The sequence below is a fragment of the Apiospora phragmitis genome (assembly GCF_038363925.1).
Source record: "Apiospora phragmitis strain CBS 135458 chromosome Unknown utg000004l:1.0-3135199.0:1.0-3139288.0, whole genome shotgun sequence".
Taxonomy (NCBI): Eukaryota; Fungi; Ascomycota; class Sordariomycetes; order Amphisphaeriales; family Apiosporaceae; genus Apiospora; species Apiospora phragmitis.
The window spans coordinates 34,870-61,272 of record NW_027117402.1 but is presented as its reverse complement, the minus strand read 5'-3'; the positions used below and the strand labels follow the sequence as shown (position 1 = coordinate 61,272).

The 26,403-nt window shown below is 58.0% G+C and overlaps 7 protein-coding genes across 7 annotated transcripts; 3 read left to right on the top strand and 4 right to left on the bottom strand.

The window, feature by feature from the left end:
- Window positions 1-34: 34 nt before the first annotated feature.
- PG994_003183 (uncharacterized protein) lies at window positions 35-1,558 on the bottom strand (the record flags this gene model as incomplete). The annotated part of the gene is made up of 3 exons (XM_066854592.1): window positions 35-650; window positions 686-1,177; window positions 1,275-1,558. The coding sequence occupies 3 exons, from the start codon at window positions 1,556-1,558 to the stop codon at window positions 35-37; spliced, it is 1,392 nt and encodes a 463-aa protein (XP_066718870.1).
- A 338-nt stretch (window positions 1,559-1,896) lies between these two features.
- PG994_003182 (uncharacterized protein) lies at window positions 1,897-2,280 on the bottom strand (the record flags this gene model as incomplete). Its single annotated transcript, XM_066854591.1, has 1 exon — window positions 1,897-2,280. The coding sequence occupies one exon, from the start codon at window positions 2,278-2,280 to the stop codon at window positions 1,897-1,899; it is 384 nt and encodes a 127-aa protein (XP_066718869.1).
- Window positions 2,281-4,122: 1,842 nt separating this feature from the next.
- PG994_003181 (uncharacterized protein) lies at window positions 4,123-7,732 on the top strand (the record flags this gene model as incomplete). Its single annotated transcript, XM_066854590.1, has 2 exons — window positions 4,123-7,569; window positions 7,664-7,732. The coding sequence occupies 2 exons, from the start codon at window positions 4,123-4,125 to the stop codon at window positions 7,730-7,732; spliced, it is 3,516 nt and encodes a 1,171-aa protein (XP_066718868.1).
- A 762-nt stretch (window positions 7,733-8,494) lies between these two features.
- PG994_003180 (STE/STE11/BCK1 protein kinase) lies at window positions 8,495-13,983 on the bottom strand (the record flags this gene model as incomplete). The annotated part of the gene is made up of 3 exons (XM_066854589.1): window positions 8,495-8,618; window positions 8,692-12,471; window positions 12,572-13,983. 3 exons carry the CDS (start codon window positions 13,981-13,983, stop codon window positions 8,495-8,497), a joined length of 5,316 nt encoding a protein of 1,771 aa, XP_066718867.1.
- Window positions 13,984-15,530: 1,547 nt separating this feature from the next.
- Window positions 15,531-17,997, bottom strand: PG994_003179 (glycosyl hydrolase; the record flags this gene model as incomplete). The annotated part of the gene is made up of 3 exons (XM_066854588.1): window positions 15,531-16,214; window positions 16,268-17,518; window positions 17,614-17,997. The coding sequence occupies 3 exons, from the start codon at window positions 17,995-17,997 to the stop codon at window positions 15,531-15,533; spliced, it is 2,319 nt and encodes a 772-aa protein (XP_066718866.1).
- A 1,126-nt stretch (window positions 17,998-19,123) lies between these two features.
- On the top strand, window positions 19,124-23,398 carry PG994_003178 (antiviral protein; the record flags this gene model as incomplete). The annotated part of the gene is made up of 1 exon (XM_066854587.1): window positions 19,124-23,398. The coding sequence occupies one exon, from the start codon at window positions 19,124-19,126 to the stop codon at window positions 23,396-23,398; it is 4,275 nt and encodes a 1,424-aa protein (XP_066718865.1).
- A 1,322-nt stretch (window positions 23,399-24,720) lies between these two features.
- Window positions 24,721-26,242, top strand: PG994_003177 (tubulin binding cofactor C; the record flags this gene model as incomplete). Its single annotated transcript, XM_066854586.1, has 3 exons — window positions 24,721-24,841; window positions 24,922-25,850; window positions 26,009-26,242. The coding sequence occupies 3 exons, from the start codon at window positions 24,721-24,723 to the stop codon at window positions 26,240-26,242; spliced, it is 1,284 nt and encodes a 427-aa protein (XP_066718864.1).
- Between the last annotated feature and the right edge of the window lie 161 nt (window positions 26,243-26,403).

Genomic DNA, 26,403 nt, shown 5'->3' with positions numbered 1-26,403 from the left:
TTCGGCTTATTTGCCTTTCTCTGTAGTCAGCCTACTAAAGCTTGCCCATCCTCATCTTCATGCCCAACCTCAATAGGTGGAGCGATGAGGGCCCTCTTGTCCACCAGGGCGTGGCCGTAGATCTGCTCTCGACTCCGCCTCCCCCGCCGCCACCACCTGGCGTCTGCTGCTTCTGCGCGCTGGTCCAATGATGCAACGCCTGCGACAGCAAGGTGCTGTTGCCGAAGGTGTCACCGACCAGATCCACCAGCGAGCCATTTGTCGTCGTCGTCGTCCCGTTACCGCCACCTGCTCCTTGTTGTTGGCTGTGGGTCAGGCTGTCGACGACGTCGCCGAGCAAAGTAAAGACGCCAATCTTGGACGTGACGCGCTTCTTCTTCAGGATGGCCTCGACAAAGGGGATGTGCTGCCCGTTGACGACGGTCGCGTTGCCCGTCGCGTCGATCCGGACCACGCCCTGGTTCAGGGCCTCGCCCTGGCTCGCCAGCACGGCGCCCAGGTTGGCCGCGACCTGGTCGAGGAAGAGGCGGCCGTCGAACTCGCGCGTGTTGTTGCCGGGCGGGATCAGCACGTCGTAAATCGTGATGAGGCCGATGCGCACGTCGCCCGCCATCAGGTTCAGCGACACGTTGCCCAGGCCCAGTGTCAGGCTGCCCCAGTTGGGTAGGTTCAGCGTGCCGCGCACGTTGCGGCCGTCAGCGAGGGCGGCAGGATGAGCGACAGGGCCTCGATGCCGAACCCCGTCAGCTGGTTCAGGGACTTGACCTCGACCGTCTTCTCGAGGTGCACCTTGGAGTGCAGCGCGCCCAGGTGCACCGTTGAGTCCCCCCGCACCGACAGCGCCGTCTGCGGCTTGTCCCAGACCGCGTCGAACCAGGTGATGAGCTCCGTCTCGTTGGTGATAGTGACGGTGCGGTTCGTCACGACGATGGCGGTCTCGCCGTCGAGCTTCTGCTCCGGCAGCGTCAGGTTGACAAAGGGCGAGAAGTCGGGCGTCTCCTTGTTGTACAGGAACATGGTCAGCGGGTCGATCCGGACGGCCAGCGGCGTCTTGAGCGACGTCTCGAGCGAGATCATCATCTGCGTCGGCGACAGGCACAGGAACGCGCCGCCCTTGATGGGCAGGCCCTGGTCGTCGACGATGCGCTGCACGATGGCGGGCAGGATCACCAGGAATCTAGAGAAGGAAAACCCAACCGTGTCAGCAATCTTCCGGTCTTACGTGTTATCTCTCTCTCTCGTCTTCACTCAGATCGAGGGTCCTATTTACTTACAAGATTGGTAAGAATATCGCGAGGAAGATGATGTTTCCTGCGACATACCACCACTTGAACCTGCCGCAATGGCGCTTAAACTTCTGCTTCTTGTTGAGGGTGGCGGCAGGCGGCACTTTGTCCTGGACGTGGTCGTCCATCGACTCATCGTCCCGCCCCGGACCGTCCAGGAACGTGCCTGGCTGCTGCTCTCCATTGGTAGCATACGCTGCCCCCCCTGCGCCATGGACCGAGGGCGGCGCGCTCGGCCCATTGTGAACCTCTTCTCTAAAGGCGGAGGTCATGCTGGCAATGATTGTTCACTCTGAGGTTTTTCTTCTCACGGCCACATCAAGCGGGCACTCAATGGGGAAGTAGAAGGGAGAAAGCTGGGAACTCCTCCACGATGATGGCAGGCGACGACGAGAAGTGCGGTATCACATACACGCGGGCGGGAATTACACATACACACCCAGTAATGGGCGGAGTGGGTGCGGAGAGGGGAAACAGAGGGAGATGAAGGCAGCCGCGGCTGGAATCGTACCATGCATCAGGGCACAGTCCGAGGGGCACACACACGATTTCTCTATATTACTCTGGGAACAGTACAGGCAGACAGACCGTTCACAGAGATCAGCGCCAGCTAGAGCAGAGCGAGAAGAGCTGAGAGCATGTGAAGGCCCAGGACTCGATGCTTTTCCCCTCCCTCGCGTGGCTTGCAAAGCGGGCAGACCAGCATTCCTTTGGAGTCTTCTCTCGTCGCGTTGGCAACGATGGCCTCGATCTGGTAAGGAGCTCGGCTCAAACGAGCTCTGTTCTTCTCCCTCTCAGCCATTTCCCCGCATCCGTAGAGTACTTTGTTGTCAGACTGCAACCCAAACAAGGTAAGTATACACCACATCTCTCCTCCGCACCCAAGCAGCCGAATGCAGGTGACCACTTGCTGCATATGTAGACCATTCCCTAACTCGTAATCGAAGGAGCGAATCTCGAGTGTAGGTGAGCGAGAAGGGTTGCGAGGTTGCATGGTTGCATGCAGATCCCGGTCTAGAGGCTGCACATCATAATCAATATTTGGACAGGAAGGGTTAGGCTGTATAGAAGCTCCGGCCAGAGACTCTTTCTTATTAGTCGGCCTCGTTCCTGGCAGCTAACCTTAGCAGTAGGCCCGTTCTGCCCCAAGTCGGATCATCTACCATCAGCACTATCGATTTCTGGGCGATCGCTGCTTCGCTACGTCGTGCAGATGATGTCACAAATCCCCCGTTTCGGTCTTCCTACTAGATTGGGTGCCTTCAATGTTCTCTAGCTCCCATCACGTCTTTCCTGATCAGGCAGCTGGGACTGGAAGTTGGAGGGAAGGGATGCGTGAAAGGTGAGGAACCATTGTCAACCCCTCTCCCCCTCCCCTGCTGCCGACCTCCCTGTCAATAAACGGCTTTCTTTAGGGCGGGCGGGGCATCCGCTATTTTAGCTGGTTGCTTCCCGACGGCCCCCTTCGCCAAGATGCGGGGGGTGGATGTCGCGGGAAAGGCTTCTTTTCATGTAATGGATTGGACTCATCTTTCATCTGTGTGTGTTAATATAGAAAAGAAGCCCTAGCAATGTATACCGAGGTCCGTGAAGACATTCTTCTGGGTGGGAGGGTTAGTAGACTTCCCCAAAACCCCATTTCCTATTCGTAAGTACGTACATACTTCCCAAGAATGTCGCTTTCCCCATTTTCATTCACTCACTCCTCGAAGCGCTGGTCTATGTGTATTAGGACCGATAGATGGCCACTCCCTTGTATGCCAATGACGTGTCTTGCCGACGAACGTCGTGCCATTGCGCGCTGTTTATGGAGTCTCGGTACGGCGGGTTACAACATTAATAAACATACAGGCAGAAGGAAACAACCGCCCAGGGCCAGGTTCATTTCGGCGGTGACTGGGGGCCTGAGAAGAGGGGGCAAAGGGGAGGAGTTTCGTGATAGCCTTGCATGTGTTACCCAGAGGCCTGCACTGCATTACTAGCCAGTGACCAGCTTCACGGCCAGTCAGCCAGTAGCTTCTTGTCAGCAATGTAGCATCGAGCACCACATAGCGTATGGGCCATAGCACCGGCATGGTCTGTCCTACCCAGGTCCTACCCACCGTCGGAGTATACTGGCCAGGGTCGGCGAGCTCTGATTGGAGTCCCGGGTCGGGCATCTGCTCGTTCTGGGAAAAGTGGTAAAAGCAATCTGGGGTAAGAAGCTCGAGTAGCTCCGGGAAAGGGTGGGAACGAGTGTGCAGATCAGGCATCGCATCGACAACACCGGGGCCTCATGTGACATTTGGGTTTTTGCTGCTATGCTAGCCCATCTAGCCCAGCGCATCCCACCCATCAGGATCGCCCGGCCGAGATATACGAGAAAAGAAAAGACTCACGCAAGAGGAACCCAGTGCGGTCCTCGGCAGGGATGTGATGCGCTCTGTAGAGTAGTGCTTGGGTAGGGGTGGGGTACAGGAACAGGGGAGATCGCGTGCGTCCAGCGTGAGTGAGATCCGAGGCTCTCCGCAGCAAGCTGCCAGTCGCCGACTTGGGGAAAGCTTGCAGTGTGTGCGGTTGGGAGGGAAATAGTCGTGAGAATGTAAGTGAGATCGAGGCAAGGCAAGGCGGGGAGCTTTCATCTTTCCCATACTGAAAAGTCCATCCCAGAATATTTCCTTTTAGCAAACACCTTCTGTCCGTGGGCATCTCCTTTCCCCCTTCCCCCTTCCCCCTTCCCTTCCAATCCCACTCCGTCCATCCGCCAGTTCTCCCCTTTGGACGTACTTGTGTATGTGTGCGCGCGTGTTCGTGTAAAATCAACACAAGCCACACGTCCCCGTCCCACATCGTCGTCATGCGGTTCTCCAATCTTTTCGTCCTGGCGTTGGCGCCGCTCGGCCTCGTCGCCGGCAATGCAGCTGCTGCCCCAGAGATTGAGCTCGACGCGTACCTTGCCAAACACAACCTGGCGCTGGTGCCCCGGTCAGAGCTCACCGAGGCCCTGACGGAGCTCACCACCCTGCTCAAGAGACGCGAGAGGGACGAGCGTCTGGCCCACGTCCTGTACCCCCGCCAGAACAGCACAGGACCAGGCTCCGGCTCCGGCTCTGGGGGCGGCCGTGGTGGCAGCGGTAGCGGCAGCGGCGGCGGCTCCGGATCTGGTGGTGGCGGTCTCCTCGATCTCCCCGGCCTGGGGGATCTGGGCGACATCCTGGACAGTCTCGGCAAGTTGGTCCTGCAGCTGACCGACATCGCCGGCTTCCTCAACGCCCTCCAGAAGCTGCTCAACGACGACTTCCTGCTGGCCGTGCACGACTCGCTGACCTACCTGGCCGAGACTCTGCAGCCGCCCATCCCCAGCATCGCGCGGAACCTGCTCACGAAGCTGAACCCGGTCGTGGACCTGGTCGCCAAGCTCGACCTCGAGAGCATCATCAACGAGATCGAGGGCGTTGACATCGGCGCCCTCATCAAGACCGTCGTCGGCCTGCTCGACAAGGTCAGCCCGATCCTGGACGAGGTCGGCGGCCTCGACATCAAGGGCATCTTCGACGCCATCAGCCCCTTGCTGACGCCCGGCTCCGTGCGTGGCATCGCGGGACTCCTGGGCAACGCCGAGGACCTGCTTACGCCCACGTTTGTCAACCAGACCCAGGGCCTCATCGCGGGCGCCGGGCCATTGCTAGAGGGGCTGGCCGATGTCGATATCAAGGGCCTCGTCGACCAGATCGGCCCGCTTTTGAATGAATTGGGTCAATTGGATCTGAAAGGCCTGCTGGACGCCGTCAGCCCCTTGTTGTCGCCTGACTCGGTGAAGGGTCTCGTGGGGCTCCTGGGCAATGCGGAGAACCTGCTGACCCCGACCTTCGTCAATCAAACCCAAAGCCTCATAGCCGGCGCTGGGCCCCTCCTAGAAGGGCTTGCCGGCGTCGATATCAAGGGCCTCGTCGATCAGGTCGGTCCGCTCCTGAACGAGCTGGGACAGCTTGATCTGAAGGGCCTGTTCGATGCCATCAGCCCCCTGCTGACACCCGACTCGGTCAAGGGGATCGCGGGTCTGCTGATGAACACCGAGAACCTCCTGACCTCCGACTTCGTGACCCAGACGAAAGACCTCATCGCCGGGGCTGGTCCGCTGCTGGCCAGCCTGAAAGACGTCGACCTGAAATCGTTGGTGGATCAGATCAGTCCCATCCTCAACGAACTGGGTCAGCTCGACTTTAAGGGACTCTTCGATGCGGTGAGCCCTCTCCTCTCCCCCGAGGCCGTCCGCGGCATTGCGGGACTCCTCGGCAACGCCGAGAACCTCCTCACGGCCCAGTTCGTCGAGCAGACGAAGGACCTGATCGGCGGCGCCGGCCCCCTGCTCGCCGGCCTGAAGGAGGTGGACCTGAAGTCGCTCGTAGACCAGATCGGCCCCATCCTCAACGAGCTGGGCCAGCTCGACCTGAAGGGGCTTTTCGAGGCCGTCAGCCCCCTCCTCTCGCCCGAGTCCGTCAAAGGCATCGCTGGCTTGCTCGGCAACGCGGAAAATCTGCTCACGTCCGAGTTCGTCGTGCAGACGAAGGATCTGATTGGCGGCGCTGGCCCCTTGCTTGCGGGCCTGAAGGACTTGGATCTCAAATCTCTGATTGACCAGGTCGGACCTTTGCTGGATAGCCTCGGCAAGATTGACTTGCGGGGTCTCTTTGACGCTATCCAGCCTCTGCTATCACCAGACTCTATCAAGGGCATCGTTGGCTTACTAGGCAACGCCGAGACTCTGTTGACACGAGATTTTGTTGACCAAACCAAGAATTTGATTGGCGGAGCCGGCCCCTTGCTCGCGGGCTTGAAGGACCTGGATCTCAAATCGCTCATCGACCAAGTCGGACCCCTGCTAGACAGTCTCGGCAAGCTCGACCTGCAAGGTCTCTTTAACGCCGTCCAGCCGCTACTATCCTCAGAGTCCATCGAAGGCCTCGTCGGACTCCTTGGTAATGCAGAAAGCCTGTTGACGCGCCAGTTCGTGGACCAGACCAAGACGCTGATCGGCGGCGCCGTGCCCCTGGTCGCAGCCCTCGGTGATATCGATCTGGAGAGCCTCATCGGCCAAGTAGAACCCCTGCTGAACTCGCTCAGCAAAGTGGACATCGCCGGCCTGCTAGACCAGGTCCAGCCCTTGCTCAACTCGCTCAGTCAGATCGACCTACTCGGCCTGGTCAACCAAGTCAAGCCCCTTCTGAACGAGGTTAGCAAGGTCGACATTAGCGGGCTCGTCGGGCAGGTGCAGCCCCTGCCTGATTCCCTCGGCAAGATCGACTTGGTTGGCTTGGTCAATCAGGTTCAGCCACTGCTAAATGCAGTCAGCAAGGTCGACATCACCGGCCTGATTAACCAAGTCGAGCCGTTGCTCAACTCTCTGAACAAGATTGACTTGGTGGGCTTGGTGAATCAAGTCCAGCCGCTTCTCAATGCCGTGAGCAAGGTGGATATCTCTGGTCTCATTGACCAGGTGGAGCCGCTGCTGAATTCGCTGAATAAGATTGACTTGGTCGGTCTCGTGAACCAGCTCCAGCCTATTCTCAATGCTGTCAGCAAAGTAGATCTGTCAGGTCTCATCGATCAGGTCGAACCAATCTTGAACACGGTCGGCCAGATCGACCTGGTGGGTCTTATCAAGCAGGTCCAGCCCCTCCTGAACGCCATCAGCAAGGTCGATATCACCGGCCTCGTCGGTCAGGTCGGCCCGCTCCTGACCTCGCTCAACCAGATCGACCTGGTCGGCCTGGTGCGCCAGCTGCAGCCCATCCTGAACGTCGTCGGCAAGGTGGACCTGTCAAAGCTGGTCGACCAGGTGGAGCCGATCCTGCAGTCGGTCGGGAAGCTGGACCTCGCCGGCATCATGGACGCCGTGTCACCGCTGCTGACGCGGCACTCGGTCGACGGCCTCGTGGGCCTCGTCGACAACGCCGAGGGCCTGCTCACGAAACGCTTCGTCGACGACACGCAGACCCTCATCGGCGGCGCTGTGCCGCTCGTGGACGCTCTGGGCGGCGTCGACATCCCCGCCCTCCTGAAGCAGCTCAGCCCGCTGCTGGGCGCCCTCGGCGACGTCGACCTCGAGGGGCTCGCCCGCGCCGCGAAGCCGCTGCTGTCGGCCCTGAACCAGATCGACATTCAGGGCATTGTCGACGAGATCACGCCGCTCGTGACGCCGGAGGCGGTCAACTCGGTCGTTGGCCTACTCGGGAACGCGCAGAGCCTGCTCTCAGCCGCCTTTGTCTCGCAGACGACGGAATTGATTGGCGATGCGACGCCGGTATGTTCTCTTCCCTTCCCTACTCCCTCACACACACACTCTCTCTCTATCCTGTGGAAAAAATTGGTTGAGAACTGACATGATTTGATGACAGTTGGTCGGCGCTGTGTCTGACTTGGTGCGTTCGTTCCTAGAGGCCTTGATGCCTCCAGCGAACGAGTAGTGCCTTCTGCATATTTGGGAAATATGAAAGGGGTAGGAGACAGCTGGAAAGGTCTGATAATGGCCGAAAACGAAGATACCCACGCATTCATTGGGATGATGACTTAATGTTGATTGTCGGAAGAGTCCTGCATTGCTGGTTAAGGGTAAACTCTGTATGTGCATACGAGAAACAAGGCATTACAATCTTATGCGAAAGATGGAATAATAATGAATAATGAAATAATGCTACTTTGCCATGGCTATTACCATGTCTTTTCCTTGATATGATCGACCGTCGAGAACGCCATGGAGAGAGCACCGTGAAACATTTAACCAAGACTCATTATTCGCTGACGTGGTATTTTCGCTACCTCTAAGTAAATGATATCGTGTCCATTACTTAATCATCAACTCGACCTGGAAACCTGGGCTCGTCGTAGAAGCCTGCGACCGCAAAAAAGAGAGGACAATGGCAAGTTTGATATCTCCATTGGAAATCCGGGACGCCATGCTAGCTAGCAAGAAAAGCTCCAACAGCAACCATAACTATTCTCGAGATATCCAGCAAGTAATTCTCCAGTATATATGCTAGATATGCCTGCCCAACTAGGAATAAAATTTCTATAACCCCGCGCGAGTTTGAACGAACGGTGAGAGCCATGCATTTACTAACTCACTCAGCCCTCGTATATCCGGGCACCCCTGTGTCCTTGCGCGCGCGCATAAATACTCTCTCATTCCACGTTCATGACATATTGCCGATCAATACCAGCAAGTAGGCTTACTGGAAAGTACCCCGGATCTTGGCATAAAGATCCGTGTCGAAGAAGTTGTAGTCCTCGTTGAGATCGCAGAACTCATGCTGCATCAGCAGCCGTTCCGCCGTCGGACGCTCTCCCGGGTCACTGTTTGTTTTATCATATTAGCAATCGGTCCTTCCCTTTACATCAAGGAGTCAGTGAGTGGTTGGAAACATACACCGTGAAACAATCCAACATGAATCCCAACGCGTACGGACTAATAGCCTCGCGCACCTCGTCCGCAATCGGCGGCGTCTCCCCGTTGGCGATCTTGTAGATGGCCCCGACAGCCTCCTCCTTGCTCCACGGCCGCCGGCCCGCGAACATCTCGAGCACAACGCAGCCGAGCGACCAGATGTCCACCTTGGCGCTGTAGCCCTCGCCCTGCGACCGGATCACCTCGGGCGCCATCCAGAAGACGGACCCCTGCATCGAGTTGGTCTTGTCGTTGCCGTAGATGTCGTCCGTCTTCTTGGAGATGCCGAAGTCCGAGATCTTGCACGTGCCGTCCAGGTCCAGCAAAATGTTGTCCGCCTTCAGGTCGCGGTGCAGGATGCCCTCGCGGTGCAGGTAGGCCAGGCCCGACAGCGCCTGCCGCGTCAAGCTCGACACGACGGGCTCCTCGAACTTGCCGTGCTTGCGTAGGCAGGACCCGATCGAGCCACCAGAAATATACTCGAGAAAGATGCTGATGCTTGTCTCCTTGCGCTCGCAGCCGAGGTACTGCACGATGTTAACGTGGTCGAGGTACTGCATCGTGTCGATCTCCTGGTCCAGCGCGGCCACGAGCTCGCGCATCTTGTTCTTGTCGCCCGCCGCCGCCTTCGGGTTGACCTCGACCTCCTTGACCGCCAGGAATTCTCCCGTCGTCGCGTTCATGCCGAGGTACACGCGCCCGTACGTGCCCTTGCCGATCAGCTCACCCTTGAACCAGCGGAACGTCGTCTGCCGCTTCGGCAGCGTGTCCTGCGGAATCTGCGGCATGATGTCGATCATGGACCCGCGCTCCGGCCGGATCTGCACCAGGTTCGCGCCGAACATCTTGGTGCTCTTGCGCCGCTGAATCATCGACGTGGGCCCACCGGCACCCGAGGCCGCTGACGCGGCCGTGAAGCGTTTGTTCGCCTCGTGGGCGCCCCGTGCCACTTCACGGATCGACTTCATCCGACCCAGTCCACCCCCGGAGCGACGGATGCTGCGCTGGGCGACCGAAGCAATGGAGCTCGGACGCTCGGCTTTGAGAGTCGACTCGTCTGAGCCCAGCGTGTCGTTCTCGCTATACATGGACGAGCGGGCCGTGGCGATGCCTGGAGATGGCGAAGGCACCGGCAAGTTCTCCTGCTCGGCTGCAGCAGCTGCTGCTTCGGAGCTTTCCGCTTTGTTGTTGCTTCCGTTCTCGTTCTCCGCCGCTTCTGCGTTGTTGGTGTTGTCTGGATCGGCTGGCGATGTCGGTTCCTGGAGTTGCGACTCGTCCAAGACGGGCTGGTCCAAATCGAGCTCCGGGAAGAAGGCATCAAGGTTGCTCAACAGAGCCTCGGGAGGAGGACGGTTTGCCCACACGTCCCGCTCAATGAAAGACTTGCGACGACCCAGTTTCCCGTCGTCCGAGTCCGAGGGCGTGGCCGGCGTGCGGCGACGGGAGCTTCGACCGCCATCGTCCACGACGCCGTCGGTGGATCCCGGGGAGCCGAAAGAAACCGAGAGCTGCTTCTTGGACCTCCTCGTCCTCAGCGTCAGACTCGGCCGTTTGCCGTTCCTGTCGAACTCCTCCGAGCTGCTGACCTTCACCGAAGGTGTGCGGCCCCTAACCGGTATAGCAAACAGTCCGTCGTCCGAGTCGTCATCCGAATCGTCGTCCTTCTGCACCTTGGGCACCATCGGCTGGTCGAACGTGACGTCGGTGTCGGTGAAGTCGATATCCGGGCCGTGCGACTTTCGGCGATTGGGCGGCGACTGTGCCCCTCCTGCGCCTGCGCCCGTCGGATGGGCCGTGGTGGGGCTGGGGTTACCGGGCGACGGGGCGCGTTGTGCTGTTCCGTCACTTTTCTTAGCAAGGGCTTCTTCTTCATCATCACCAATATATTTTTTGTCACGTTTTCCGTTGAGCGGGGTGCCACCAGGCGAGTAGTCCGGAATCACAAAGGCGAGGTCTCCTCGGCTCCAGGTCAGGGTCCCGGGGGATCCGGATCGCGGACTACTACGGCCTGAGGTGGACACACCAAAATCAACATGTGCAATAGATCTCTTACCTCGTTGTTCCTCGTGCGCGCTTCCGGCGGCGGGTCCGGAATTGTTGCGGTTGGGCGGCGACACGGGCCGGCCGCTACCCCCCGGTTTCGTAGGCCGTCCGAGTTGGCTCAGTGCGCTTCCCATGCCAATCAGAGCACCAAAGGCCGAAGTGCTGGGTTCTCGGGATGCCGAGGATGGGCGCCTCTGCGACATTTCCTGGTGGCTGTTCTCACTAGCAGCGGATGTATTCGTGGATGTGGCCGGTCTCCGTGGACTGGGGAAGCCGTCCATGCTACCTTGCGATGCCCGCAAATTGTGCCCGGTCCGGCGGCTGAGCGAGTTGGCCTTGATCAAGGTGGCGGTCTCCACGCCGGGCGGCGCGGGCGCCTTGCGCTGAGGGAAGAGAAGGTCCTGCGACATCTTCTTCTCCTCGTAAGGCGAGACCCGAGGCTGATCGAAATCCACGTTTCTTCCGACAATGCCAAACGGCGATGTCGAGGCCGAGTCTAGCTGGGGAGACGATTTCTCCAAGGCTTGTCTCCGTTTGGCCAGGTAGGCTTGCTGCTGCTTCTCGACTTCGGCCTTGTACGCGTTGGCCTTCTGGGCGAGCTCGTTCGGATCGGGCCCGCTGTCGCCCACGGTGTTGACCCTAGAAGTTGGAGGCGACGAGCTCGAGCGCGATCTCTGCCCGCTGAGCCGTGCATAGGTGTCTTCGTCCATCGACGCGCCAGGGGGCACGTATCCAGGCGTGAGCGAGCCAGGCACCTCGGCCGTCACCGGCGGCGGCGCGCCTACGCGGACGAACAGCTTGAGCGAGCCGCTGCTGTCGCCCTCGTTGCGTTTGTGGATCATCAAGCTCTGGTCCTCCAGGGGCTCTTCGTGCTCGACCTTGCCCAGCTCCGTCAGGTACAGCTGGACCGACCTGGGGTCGGGGATGCCCAGGTTCGCACAGATATTCTCGCGGATCTCCTGCGCCGTTTCGCAGTCGGTGACGACACACATGCGGTAGTCCCACCCGTTCACGGTGGCAAGCAGGTAGGCCCTGGGGATGTTCTCCTTCCTCGCGCGGAAGGACAGAGCATCAAAGCTCGAGGCATCATGCGACGACTTGAGTATTTCGGGGCTCGTGGGCGAATCAACTTCCTTGGGCGAGGGAAAAGTCCCGTCTTCCTTCTGCTTATGATGCTTGTTGCGCTTGAGGAAGCCGAATAGGCTGTTGTTTTCTCCCTTGGCCGAGGCGGGGTGTTCGGCGCCGGCCGACCTGTCGGCCAGCTCTTGCGGCGAGCGCGAACCGTTCAAGCCGCTGCGGAGATAGGCGCTGGCCTCGGGCGGCACACCCGACCCGTAGATGGCGGCGTTGGACGAGACCGAGTCGGTACTGTTCCTCGACCTGTGCCCCAGAAACCGTCCCGAAGGGGACGTGGCCGACAACATCCCCGAGTTCGGCGGCTTAGGGCTTCCACCGGGGCTATCGCTGCGGGGCGCCGCCGAGCCCCGCGAGCTACCGTTGCCGCCGACCTCGCCGGCGCCCGGACTGTGCCGCTGGCTCCTCTCGACGTCGAGGTTCTTGAGCAGGGTGCGGTGGTTCGAGTCCGAGCTCATGGTGTTGCTCAGCGTGGGCATCGTGGTGGACCGCGTCTGCGAGAACCGCCGGCTCCCGAACCCGGGCCCGGGGGTTTTGATCGGGGTGTTGGGCGACTCGATGTCCGTGCCGGCCCCCTGCGAGGCACTAAGCGAGTCCTTGCGGGAATGGCCGTCCGGTCGGCTGCCACTGGATGAAGCAGCCACTCCGCCTCCGTGCACGATATTTCGGACGAGCCGCCGCATACGCTTGCCCTCTTCCCTCTCCCGTGTGGGGTCCCATCCGGTCCCGCTGTTGATACATTCCGTCGCCAGTCTCGGATAGACTTGCTGATGCATCATGCCAAAGTTGCCGCGGCCGTGCTGTCCGCTCCCTCAGTTCCAGGAATCTGGCGCCGCACAGATTCAGCGCCTTGAACGTCTCTTGCCAGTCCCGGGAGAACTGGTTCGAGGCCAGCCACAGCAGGACATGATCCAGGGGCCACTTGGCCGCCAACTCGGGCGGGATGTTGGAGGGAGCGTTGGTGGCGTTGGAGGCCGTCGACAGCATCCGTTGGTTCTGCGAATTCAGAGCGTTCGTGTAGAGCCTGTCCCGGCTCTCGCCATCGGCTGGCGTGGTGCTGGCCGTGTCATTATTATTATTGTTGCTGCCTGCGTCGGCCACGAGCTGTGCGACGTGGCCGAGAAGGTGGAATCGTCGGGTCCGAAGGCGGGAATGCCCACGCCTTCGCCGTACGTGTCGCCGTGGGGGATATAGGTCGCCGACATGCCTGCCGATGGCTCGCCCGTTTGTGGTATGGGGAACTGGGTGGGGGGCGGCGGGATCGTGAGATTTCCTATGGATACTTGCGTGTGCAGCCGCGGGTTGTAGGCGACATGCGGTCCACCCGACGGTGGAGGTGGTATCGACATGCCATGTTGTCTCGTGTTGTACATGCTCACCCAGTTGCCCTGCCATGTGGCGGCCGCTCCCATGGTGCTGCTCGGGGGTGGCCCGGAAGGGGGAGGCGGCAGCTGCAAGCCGCCCGTCGTCGTCGGCGCACTGGGGTAGCGAGGAGGCGGTGGGGGGATGTTCATGGCGGTGGCCGTCATCGGCTGGCCCATGGAGGGCGGCGACATGGGGGGCGGGGGCGGGACATTGAAAGGTCGATTCGGATCTACCCGCTGGGTGTTGGAATACATGGTGGCAGAGGTTGTTTGCGGCGGCGGCGGAGGAGGTGGCGGCCCTCCTCCCCGTGTCGCCGGTCGGCTGTTGTTGTTTGTCGAGTCCGCCCCTCCCGTAGGCAGAAGGCGCGAGACTCGCCGTGGACGCCCGCGGGCGGAGGGTGGCCGCACCACCACCAACGCCGGCAAAGTTGGCGGACAGGTACGGTGGAGGGTCGTCCGTGGTTGTCGTCGGGCCTGGTCCAGGGTATTGGGACCCCGGAGCCAGCGTAGAGGAAGGGTTGGCAGAGGAGGTGGATGTGGATGTGGATGTAGGTTTGGCGGTGGTGGTAGCAGCAGCGGCAGCAGCAATAGTAGGATTAGGGGGGTCGTTGATGAGACTGTCGAGGGTGTTGACGTTGTCCTGCAAGCGCTGGCGCAGGTTTGGGTATCGAGCGGATGCGGTGGCCTCGCTGGTGCTCTCTGATCTGGTCAAGGCAGTGCGCGAGCTGATCATGACCCGAAATCGAAATCACAAACAGAAACGGGCAGGTAAGGGTAGGGTAGGCGCAAAACCAGAAAACCAGGGCCCTGGTGCTGGGGCAGACGCAGACGCGGTTCGGTTGGCCGGTCGGTTTCCAAGTGGCCACTACTAGGCGAGCCTAACCTAGGGATCAAAGGGCAGTGGGCAGCGGAACTGGGGTCTCTACTACTACTACCGTCTTGGGTCTACCGTTCTTTGGTGCTTTGGGTCTTTGACGGGGGGAAGTTTCCGAGTTGCAAACCAGGGTGCTGCTAGGTCGGGTTAGGGATAGCGCATGGTCTCTTTTGTGGGCTTGACGTTTCTGGGAGCGTTTTGTTCTTTAGGACGTTGTGTTGTATTGTCGTGGTATTGTAAGATGTTACGAAGCTTCGACGATACTGCAATTGAGGGACGTTCCGATAATGAGGCTCTCTACCGTAGCTCGGCTATTTCTGGGATGGATGGGTTAATTGATTGATTGAACTGATTGACTCGGCTCTGTGCCACGCGATCGGCTCGACTTTGTATCTCCCTGACTGGATAGGCCTCCTGTAGGTCTCACTGCATGTGTGTGAGACACCAGGCAAGGCACCTCCATCCAGAGTCGACCTTGGTTTTAGCGCCGTCGACGAGTTTCCTCTTCGTCCCAAACTGGTTCAAGCTGTCATCGCCTTGCCGGTGTAGGCAACTACATACGAAGTCGACTTCATAATGGAACTATTCAATTGCTCGTTGTTAGTCTCGAACCAATTCGGGCCAGTCCCCCAGTATCCGGGTAGACTTTGCAACATTTCAACAGAATTGCAGACGTGAGCATAGAACTTGGGCATGTACCACTGCTACTACCCAGCTGGAAAATCCCCCGGCGGCTGAGGCGCCTAATACGGGCCAATGATTTGGCTGAGACCAAGTATTCTGGGCCTTTGGAACACACATGCTGTCGGGTGCCCTCGAATGAATGCCGATGGATGCGGACGCTGGTTGATTGCTAGTGCCATGCGACCATCCAATGATGGGCGGCAAACGGCGCCCTTCGTTAAAGGCTTGAAGCCCTGGTGCATTGGATGTCGACCGGCGCGGGCGGGGTCTACAGTACCTATGTTTAGGTCTTAAGGATGTACCTCAAGTAGGGACTGCTGTAGAACCACCTGCACATCAATTGATTGATGCACCCGATACCCCACTCATATGTGCTTGTGCAGTTGGTAGGTATTTATTTGCTATACGAACCTGTGGAAGATGGCAAGACAGGGGGAAATAATCATTATAGCGCGACGTAGGTCAAGTTGAAGAAAATATCGACGAAATTGCGGATACCAAATAGTCTATTTCCCATCACCAGAAGCAATTTGCTCAGATGGGCAAGTAAGCTTACAAGCATGACAACAAGAAACTCCTAGACGCCGTCGTGATTATGTGACGCGCTTCAACGAAGGATATACACAAGTGCAATTAAAAAGGAATCCAACCTGCTCTCTCTTTCATGACGGGGGCTCGGTCCTCCATGATTGGACCTCGGGAAAGGCATTGCCGAACCGGCATCACATCATACAGCACTTCTCCACGCCGATGCCGTAGCTCTGCTGACACTGCTCCAAGTATCCCGCCTCCTCCGCACTACCCTCTAACGCATTCTGCGGCCGCACCAGCCCCTTGACCCGCATCGTCTGTTTCCCTTCCCCGTGCCACCACCGGATCTTCTGCACCCACGCGCGCTCGTCGTCGTCGGTGCTGATCTCCCACTTGCCGCCGCTGACCTCGACCATGCACTGCTCCTTGGGGAAGTGGTACTCGGGCAGGAACACCGTCGTCGGCTGCTCCTCGTCCTGTGGTGTGGTGCCGCGGATCTCCAGGTGGAACTCGCAGTTCTTCAGGTCAAAGCCGTAGTTCGTCATGTTGCCGTTGATGCCGATCGGCGCCGGCCGCACAAATGCTTCGGCGGCGCGGAGCCCGGGCGCGTTCGTCACTTCCGGGTTGGGGCTCGGGGGTTCCGAGGATATCGAGGGGTTGGTCAAAGTCCGCTTCAGGTTGCCCGGGTTGACCAATGTCTCGTCGTCGACCTCTTTCTTGGTCGTGGTGGTGTTGTTGTTGGTTGCTGTCTTGAGCAAGCTGGAATTCGACTGGTTCGCCTCCGCTGGTAGTGGTGACATGGGCAAGGTCTGGTCATCCACAGAGAAGATGGACAGATCCTCGCCATTCCATTGATCACCTCGTACGTGGTCATTCTATACATGTGTTTGTTAGCATAGCCCAGCCTCTAGTGAATGTGCAAACCTACCTGGGAACTGTAGAGCCACAGTGTATAACCCTCCATGGGAGCCCCTTCGACGGCGAAGTGGTTGGCATCCATGGCTGCCGATTGGCTCGAATAGTCGCCAGTTCTGTATGCGTATTTGTCGTCCATGTCGTAGGGGATACCAAACTCGCTAAGTAGACACGGGTGATTGCCCATGTTATCCAGCCCTTCTTTGCGCATGGCGGCAAGTTGGTCCCGGAAGCAGTTGCGGATGGCCGTCTCGCCGATCTTGATGGCAAAAGCAGGATGCAGATACCGCCCCCGCAGCACTCCCAAGACATCGACGTTCCACATGCGATTCCACTTCTTGGTCATCAGGGTGATGCCGTCATAGTAATGGGGCGTGTACACCATGTTGGGATCGTCGTCGGCGGTGCCCTTGATGGCCGGCGGGATCTCGAGCACGGGCGGCTGGCAGAGCATGATGGCGTCCGGGTGATGCGGCCGTATTATGTCGCGGTACAGCCGGTAAAAGTCCATGAAGTACGTGTTGGTAAACTTGGGGTAGTCCAGCACCTCGCCCGTCTTGGGGTGCTTTTCGAAGTAGTTCTTCTGCAGCAGCTGGTCTTTGGACGGGTCCCAGACCCCGTGCAGCGCCCAGATGCACTCGCCCAGTTTCCAGCCCGGGTCTCGCGTCCAGCCGTACCTCGAGTCGTCGTAGTCACTGGGCAGCCACGCCGTTTCACCGTGCGGGTCGATGAGCGTCCGGCCGACCTTGTAGGGCCCTAGTCCGCCCATGTCCCAAGACTCGACCTCGCAGGCCCGCCCCGAGCCCGTGAGGATGGCTTGCCACATGGTCGGGCATGTGCCCTTCTTCAGGTTCTGCTCTTTGGGTACGACCCCGAGGTCTACATGACCAATCATGCCTCGGCTCGGCTCGTTCATGCTCTCCCATCCAAAGACCACGTCGTTCAGGATATCGCCAGCTTCTTTGATCCGCAGGGCAAGGTGTTCGCAGGCACGGAATAAGTGGCCTTGGAGGTAGTCCTGAATGTTCTGCCCGTCTATGATGCACTTAGGGGCAAAGTCTTTGCCTGCAAAGAAGAGGGTGAAGATGGTGGCCACCGCCAGGCGGTTGTAGTTGGTCGACCAGATCATCTTGGGGAACTTGTCGGGCTCGGGGTACGTATTGTGTACGATGGCGGCTTCCGTCGCCGCGAGGCTCTGGGGGTTGAAGCCGCAAGCGTAGACTGTCCACATGGGGGCTCCGGAGCCACCGCAGTACCGTGACCACTGTCGTGTGCAAACGAACGGTTAGCTGGTGCTGAGCAGCATGGTCTCATCCGCGGTATGGAATCAGTGCCATGGGAGTTAGAGCAGGTACTCACGACATCCTGGTGCGGATCCATGAAGACGTAGAAGCCATAGTCCTCGGCCACACGCAGCACCTCAATGGTATGCTGGATCCATTCCTCGTCGTATTTGCCCGGGCCGGCGGCTTCGATGGCCTCCCAGGTGAAAACGTAGCGGATGGTGTTGTAGCCGTAGCGCTTCAGGCGGGAGAAGTGGATGTGGGCATCCTCCTTGCGGAAAGGTCGGCCGTTAAACTTGACGTTGTCGCCGTCGAAGAAGTCGTCGACGATGTGGGAAGGGACTTCGGGGCTGTTAGGATACTTGGCCTCGCCGGCTACGTTGATGCCGCGCAGAAGGACGTAGCGTCCATATTTGTCCTTGAATTGGCCGTCCTCGATGGTGAGTCGCAGCGAAGACATAATAATACCCACGGTTATATAGCAGGTGAGACTTTAGCGTTGGATACCAGGTTGATTATATAGGGTATGTAGGGGCCATGCAATTCCACGCAGTGCAAGATGAGAGACAGGAGCTGTCATAAGAAGGTTGTCGGAAACGCAACTTATTAGCAGGTTGTGATACCGTATGGATGCGAACAAGACAGGGATCGAGCATCGGTGACGAAATGGCTCGGGAAGGGTGTATCAATCAATGCCAACATTGGGTGCTGGTTACCCCAATGCTCTGGGTTATGTACTTATTAGTGCACGAGAACAGCTGCTGGCTTGGGCTTAGCACGGAAGTCAGTACTACGAGCGCCTAGATAGGTATTCCATCCCTCTTGCGTGCCTCCAGCTGTATTGCATTTGCCTACAATGGTAGCACGCACATGCAAACACGGATTTACCCAAGGTGGTATTCATTTCTCTCTACATACTTTATGTTGCTGGAAATGTTGAAGGCAGCCAACTGGTGGTACATTTACATGTTGTTTTATGGAAATGAGGTCATTGGCATTGGCCATGGCGGCTCCTGCGGCGATGTCCATAAATCTTGTCCTGCAAACCCAGCACGCGTTACGCTCTATGTAAGTTCTCTAAAACATATTGTATATTTATTTTTTACGAGCAAATCAAATTATACCCCGTATGAACGATACACCTGAGACGAAGTCAAGTAGGAGACCTCGACGTGATCGATGTATAATGCCATGTACAGTTGATATTCGAATAGACCCCGCAGCCGCTGTAAGCTCCCCGCAGTTTCTCCGAAGCTCAGCAGCTGCTCACCCCACCTGCACCGCTAAAAGAGCGATGCGCAATTGAACTGGACGTACCTGAGCTTATGTAGGAATTGGATTTCCCACTTGGTGACGACAATGACAAGCCATCGTCAAGAAGCTCTCACTATTGTCTTCATGGGGCCTCCTCAAACCACGCACCACCCTGGATGATACAATCTGTTGTTGCACTGCGCATCCCTACTTCTTAGCCGTCCAAGGGCAAGACCACACCCACTTCTCCAAAATCCTGGCAAGCTGCCAACCTTCCAGCTACGCGCATGTAGCTTCTTGAGCAGCTTCGACGCTCTCCCTCTCTCAACAACATGTCGAAACAGCTCAAGATCGTTCGCGACGCCATCAAGCAGCAAAAATGGGACGAGGCCGTGCAGCAGGCGCAGGACATCATCGACAACGACGCCAAAAGCTACCAGGCCTACGTCTTCCTGGCCTTTGCGCTCGACAAGAAGAATAAGCTCGCCGACGCCGAAAAGGCCTACGAGACCGCCACCTCGCTTCGGCCCGCCGACCCCCAGGCCTGGCAGGGCCTAATCAAGCTCTACGAGAAGCAGGGCGACACGAAGCTCGCCCAGTACAAGCAAGCCGCGCCCAAGCTCGCCGCCATCTTCCACGAACAAGAGGACATGTACAAGTGCCAGGACGTCGTGGACAAGTTCGTCGACTTCGCGCGATCCCAGGGCTCGCGCACCCAATATGCCGACGCTCTCGAGGTCATGCTTCCTGGAAGTCCCATCTATTCCGCCCTCGAGGGTCGTTTCCCCCACCCGGCCAAGACCTACGAGATTGTGGCCCAGATCCTCGAAACCGACGAGAAGAGGCGCATCAACACCCTGATAGGCGAAAGGCGCACCCGAATCGGCGCAAAGGTCAGCGAGGTCACGGTCGAGGTCACCAGAGAAGTTCTCTCGCAGAGCAAGTTGGGCCACATCTACGAGCAGCTCATCAACTGGACCAACGACGATGACGTTCGACGCCAATATGAGGAGAAGCTTCTGCAGTTCCGCTACGATCGCCTGATGAACTTCCTCCCGGGCCCTGAGAAGCAGGCCGAGCTCGCTATTGTTCAGAAGCTTGCTGCCGACATGGTTATCATCAAGCACCCTTACCGGCTAGCTTGGGACGTCGCCATCAACTGGCAGGACCACGAAGAAATCAAGGACTACAATGTCGATACACTTCTCGACTATTGCTCGCTCTTCCCGGAGACCGATCTCTGCAAGATCTTGACTGGATACATGACCAGCAGCATCTCTCCCTTCTCCAAGAAACCGTCCGCCGCTTCGCCGCCAGCAGAGAGCCAGGCTGAAGACGAAAGCAGTGAAGATGATGAGGACGGCGGCGCTCCAACCTTGGTCATCCCGTTCACAGACGAGGATCGACTACTGATGATGATTGATGGCATCACCACATCAGATTCGTTGCTCGCTCACAAGCTCATGGGCGAATATTATCAGCACCTTGAGGAGTATGAAAGCAACGTAGAGCTCATGCGCAAGGCCATGAAGCTGCTAAGCCAGAAAGCACCAAAAATCGGGAAGACATTCAACCACACCAACCAGGCCTTCATGCTGTACCTCGGCACGGCCTTGGTCTTTTACCAGTCGCCGCGGCATCACGGGGAGGCCAAGTCCTTGTTCGACAAGATTCTCGAAGTAAACCCGTTGTCCACGGCTGCACAAATCGGCGTCGGCTTGATCTACAAAGAAGAGGAGGAATTCGATCAGGCCATCAACTTCTTGGAGAAAGCCTTGGAGCGCGATTCCAGCAATCTCCGGGTGAAAGCAGAGGTCGCGTGGCTATATTCTTTGAAGGGTGACTTCATTCGTGGAAAGTCTGATCTCGAAGACATATCGGGGCTCTTGACTGGCAAGGGCCCGTCGACGTCAAAAGAGCTGCTGGCGCAGACCCAGCACCGTCTTGGCGTCTGCATTTGGAATGTCGACACGTCAAAGGCTGCTCGCAAGAGTCGTGACGGCGCTTATGCCTGTTTTTTGGCTGCCCTCAAAAGCGATATCAGTTACGCTCCTGCCTACACGAGCCTGGGCATCTACTACGCCGACTACGGAAAGGACAAGAAGCGCGCCCGCAAGTGTTTCCTTAAAGCCGTCGAGTTATCGCCGGCCGAGATAGTTTCGGCTGAGAGACTGGCACGGTCATTTGCTGATGATGGTGATTGGGACCGTGTTGAACTTGTCGCCCAGCGTGTCATCGATTCTGGCAAAGTACGCCCACCTCCTGGGTCTAAGCGGAAAGGAGTGAGCTGGCCCTTTTCAGCACTAGGCGTGGCTTTGCTCAACAAGCAAGACTACCACAGATCCGTCACATCATTCCAGTCAGCATTGCGTATGGCGCCTAACAACTACCACTCTTGGGTTGGACTTGGCGAGGCCTACCACAACGCAGGTCGCCATACGGCTGCCAAGAAGGCCATCTTAAATGCCCAGAGACTGGAGGCGTCGTTGGGCGATGAAGCCCTTGGCGACACGTGGTTCACCAAATACCTACTGGGCAACATCGAGCGCGAGACGGACGAATACGACAATGCGATCATGTTATATCGCGAAGTCACAAAAGATCGGCAGGACGAAGCTGGTGTGATGCTGGCGCTTATGCAGACCATGGTAGAGAGTGCCCATGACTGCGTGGAAAACGGCTACTTTGGCAAATCCGTTAGTCTTGCAACCGAGACGATTGAATTTGCGCAGTCGTGTTCGGATGCTGTCTCGGCCACCTTCAACTTCTGGAAAGCACTGGGTGATGCCTGCTCCATCTACTCCAAGGTGCAAAGCTGTATTGGCCAATTCCCTGCGGATGCTATCAAGGCGCTTGTTGGCCAGGGCGATGATCACGATGCTGCCTATGGTATCATGCAAGATGTTGATGGTATTGCCAAAGACCTCGACTTTGCCGACGGCCTGTCCCCGCCGAACGACAAGCTTGGTGTCGAACTCACTCGGTGCCTCCACGCCATGATTCTCACCCACAAGCGAGCGGTGCATCTGTCATCCCATGACATTCATGCTCAGTCCATCGCCTTCTACAACCTGGGCTGGGCGGAGTATCGCGCACACAGCTGCCTCCCAGCGGAGCTGCGGATAAAATCTAGCAGATACCACATGGCCGCCGTCAGGTGCTTCAAGAGGGCGATCGAGCTCGAGGCGGGCAATCCCGATTTCTGGAACTCGCTGGGCGTTATCACGAGCGAGATCAACCCGTCCGTCGCCCAGCATTCCTTTGTCCGGGCCCTCTATCTGGATGAGCGGGGTGTTCACGTATGGGCGAACTTCGGTGCCCTAGCATTGTTGCAGAACGATCTACAGCTTGCCAACGAAGCCTTCACGAGGGCGCAATCGACTGATCCGGATTACGCGCATGCTTGGCTGGGCCAGGGTTTCGTCGCCCTGCTCTACGGCGAAGTCAAGGAAGCCCGCAGCCTGTTTACCCACGCCATGAACATTGCCGAGTGCTCGTCTGCCGTCACGCGGAAACAGTTTGGCATTTCCATTTTCGACCACATTCTGAAGAGCCCCAATGGACCCAAGCTCAACGATCTCATCCAGCCGCTGTTTGGCCTGAGGCAGCTACAGCGTCTCCAGCCGCAGGATATGGTGTATGGTCATCTCTCCACCCTATTCCTCGAGCGAGTCAGCGACCATGCCCGATCCATTGGTGCTCTTGAGGACATCTGCGGCAAACTTGAGGCCCATTACGAAGATACCGAATCGCCACTCGTTCTGGGCCAATTCGCTCTGGCCAAGACCGATCTGGCCCGGATGTATCTCGCTTCGGGCAAGAATGAAGAAGCCGCCGAGTGCGGCGAAACCGCTTTGCAGCTCAGCAGCGATGACTCTGGAAACGAGCTCACCGCTGAGCAGCGGACGAGAGCCCGACTGTCGGCTCATCTCACTGTCGGACTGGCCAAGTACTTCAACAAGAGTCCCAGCGAGGCCTTGACCTACCTGGAGGCCGCCTTGGAGGAGTCGAATAACAACCCCGATGTCATCTGTCTGCTGGCTCAAGTTCTCTGGGCGATCGGAACGGAGGAGGCCCGAGACCGAGCACGGGAGGTGCTGTTCTCCGTCATCGAGTCCGACTCGACCCATGTCCCGTCCGTGCTCCTGCTGGGCGTCGTGGCCCTGCTGGACGACGACGAGGAGTCGATGGACGCCGTCATGTCGGAGCTCCAGGCTCTGCGGGCTAGCGACAAGCCGGTGGACGCGGAGCATGCCCGGATTGGCGAGGTACTCGGCGCGACCAGCTTCCTCTCGAGTACTAAGGGAGGGACTGACGAGGACGAGGACATGGTGTCGCAGTCGCAGATCAACACCTTCTTGTACCCCCACCTACCCCACGGCTGGTCCAGTCTTTCTGACCTGGGCGGTGAGGATCATGCCGCCGAGGTGGCTCTTCAAGTCGCGAGCTTGAAGATCCCGCCCAGCGGGCCGCTCGACACGAAAGAGTTTGCGCGCGCGTTTGCGGGGACTGGGATCGCGGCGGATGCGCAGATGGCGGCGTTCATGGCGCCGTCGTCGGCGAGCGGGTGGGGTTCGTTAGGACAGGCAGTAGCAAAGGCGGCTTGATGTTTGTTGTGATATGTCACTTGGGGGGCTTACGTAGATCTGTCTATACCGCTACTGCTGGGTTGAATGAGATATGATGCGACGAGCCATTGATATCCATATGTAGATAATGAATGGATTCGATAGAACTATATTATGTAGTGGTGTTTACTTTAAAGTCTCCCCTATTAACGCCTGCCCGAATAGCTGCGTGTAGTTTCACTCTACATCAGCCAACCTTACCTTATTGCCTAAGTAGCCATTTCCGATATGAAGCGCTGAGGGTGCGAACGAGATAGATCTCGGTTACTGCATTCTTGGCACTTTGCTTTATTGCTTCGTTGTGGTGACCATGTATGACGACGCTGCTGGTTCGTTCGCTGTGACATGAGGCTCTTGAGTAAGTTACGTGATGCATGAGAGGTAGCTTGGGGGGTTTCGCATCAATGCTAATTTGCTGCTCCCTGACGTAACCTTGGGTAACTCCGTATGTAGCATGTAGGGGCTTGCATGCTTGCATTGAACAATACGGGGAATCTAAAGGAGGGTGCAAGTTACCATTACTCCAGTCTGCCAGTAGAACCCCAGATTGCTAAACTTAAGGGGATGGGGGCAGCTGACATTGGCCAATGGATAAGCAAGACATCCCACCACTATCGACCCTCCGGCGCCAGAGGGTGGAAGCACCCGGAAAGCACCCCGCAATCTCTGGTCACCATCACACGGATAGTCACACCACCAATTACGTCGTCGTGCATCTTTTGCGCCTATTTTCTGGGGGAGGCGTCGTGTTACCGTTGCCGTTGCCGTTGCCAGTTGCGCTCCCCGATTCATTCCCTTCTGTATGCGTGCCCTTCCAATCAGCCCTCCCACCCGATCGATTCCCTTTCGATCCATCCCCCGAGTCGACGACGCACGACAGGCGACCCCCCCGGTCGTGCCATCATCATAGCGCGTTAGTATTCGATGCTCACTACATACCGACCTCCTGCCCACCCCGCCATTGATGCCATCACCGCGAGCGACAAGTTGACCCGGCTAAACCCGACCACCACCACCACCCCTTCGAGCTTTCGGCATAAAAGCACCCAGGAAGGAACGACCCGTGGGCCGCGTCTGCTGGATCCTAAGAACCAGGTAGACCAACGTTAAAGCTTTATTCTCCATTAATACAGGTACATCTTCTCTCGAGAACAAGGCGTTGTCCATATAACTACCTACCTACCTACATCTACATTGAATACCACCACGTCTTCCCTTTCCTATTCCTGTACATCGTGACCACCGCAAAGCTCTTCTTCCTTCCAACAGTAACAGACAAAGATCGCATATCCTCATACGCAATGACTACAACTCAGGTTTTCGTCCCCTACAGCCCAACCGACGGGCCCCGCTCCCCTACCATCCACAGAATGTCGGACCCCAAAGAACGGTTCTACCGTCACTTCCAGACCGAGATCACTGGTACGCCTGGATTCATATAACCTGGGTAATTGGCAGTTCTTCTTTCCGGCTAACTGGCAAAACCCCATCAGCCATCCAAGACCAGATCGACGGCCTCGCCACCTTGTCCCCCGTCGCCGGCGAGCGCCGAGATTGCATCGACCACGTGCTCGCGGGCGTCTCCCGTCTCAGCAACGAGGTCGCCGACGCCAAGGAGTACATCCCGGCCTACGACCAGCGCGCCTACGGGCAGGCCATCAAGGCCCTGACCGACAACCTCAACAAAGCCACGGGCCAGTCCTCCGCCTCGACCTCGACCTCGACCTCGACCGCCACCATCTCCTCCACCACCTCCAAGCCCCGTTTTCAGTTTAAGCCACGCGCCGTGCAGGCCACGACGACTCAGAAGGAGACGACACAGTACCAGCCCGACCCCCGCCAGCTCAATCTCAAGCTATCCAACATCAGCAGCCGCCACGATGAGAGTGACGGCAAGATATCCCCCTCCGCGCTCGCCAGCGACGAGGAGCGCGACACCGTGAGCAACCTGCCGCACGGCGAGATCACCACCAAGGACTACAACAAAGAGATGGCTACCCAAGGCGGCTCCGATGCCAACCCGCGCATTAGGAAGCCGAGTTTTTCGACCGCCCGCACCATCTCCATCTACGACCACACCGGCCTGCACATCATCTTGCCGTCCTCGGCGTCGCGGGCCACAGCGTCGGGCTCGCTGGCGGACCTGGACTCCTGCGTGGTCGACATGACGGTGCCCACGTCGTCCCTGACGTCGGGAGTGCCCTTCGCGGGGCTGGTCATTACGAAGATCCATCGCAGCCTGCTCGTTTGCGGCACCGTCACGGGCCCCGTGCACATCACGGGGGTCAAAAACAGCATCATCGTCGTCGCGGCGAGGCAGGTGCGCATACACGAGTGCGAGAACGTGGATCTGTATCTGCATTGCGGGAGCCATCCCATCATTGAGGATTGCAGCGGGATGCGGTTCGCCCCTATCCCCAGTACCTACTACGTAAGTCAAGTCCCTTCATTTCTTCTTCCTCTCTCTCCATTTGCCAGCTGCAAACCTTGCATTCATAACCGCCTGGTCTTCCCCTATCCATCCATCCTAGTCCCCTTGCCACCACCATCACCCAAAACTTCGTCCGCCCCCACCCAGCGCCATCTCAGGTGGTCACTGACACAGAGTCGTGGAACAAACAGACCGGCAAAGCCGAGGAGGTCGGGTCGGAGAACCAATGGGACCAGGTGGACGACTTCAAGTGGCTGAAGGCCGAGTCGTCGCCCAATTGGCGGGTGCTGCCCCAAGAAGCACGCATCGCCGACGACGTGTGGCAGAAGACGGTATCCGGCAACCTGACGTCGAGGAAAGAAATCCTGCGAAGTGTTGGCGTTGGAAGCTGATGGCCGAATATCATTGTGATTGTAACGAGACGCTTGATTCATATACCCATAGCAAATTATTAAGGTTGTTCATGATCTGACCGATGAGTTTCCTTGCTCGTCGGTTGAAGAAGGCGAACTGCTTGTATGTGGACGACGCATGTATATCTCAAGAGCAAGGA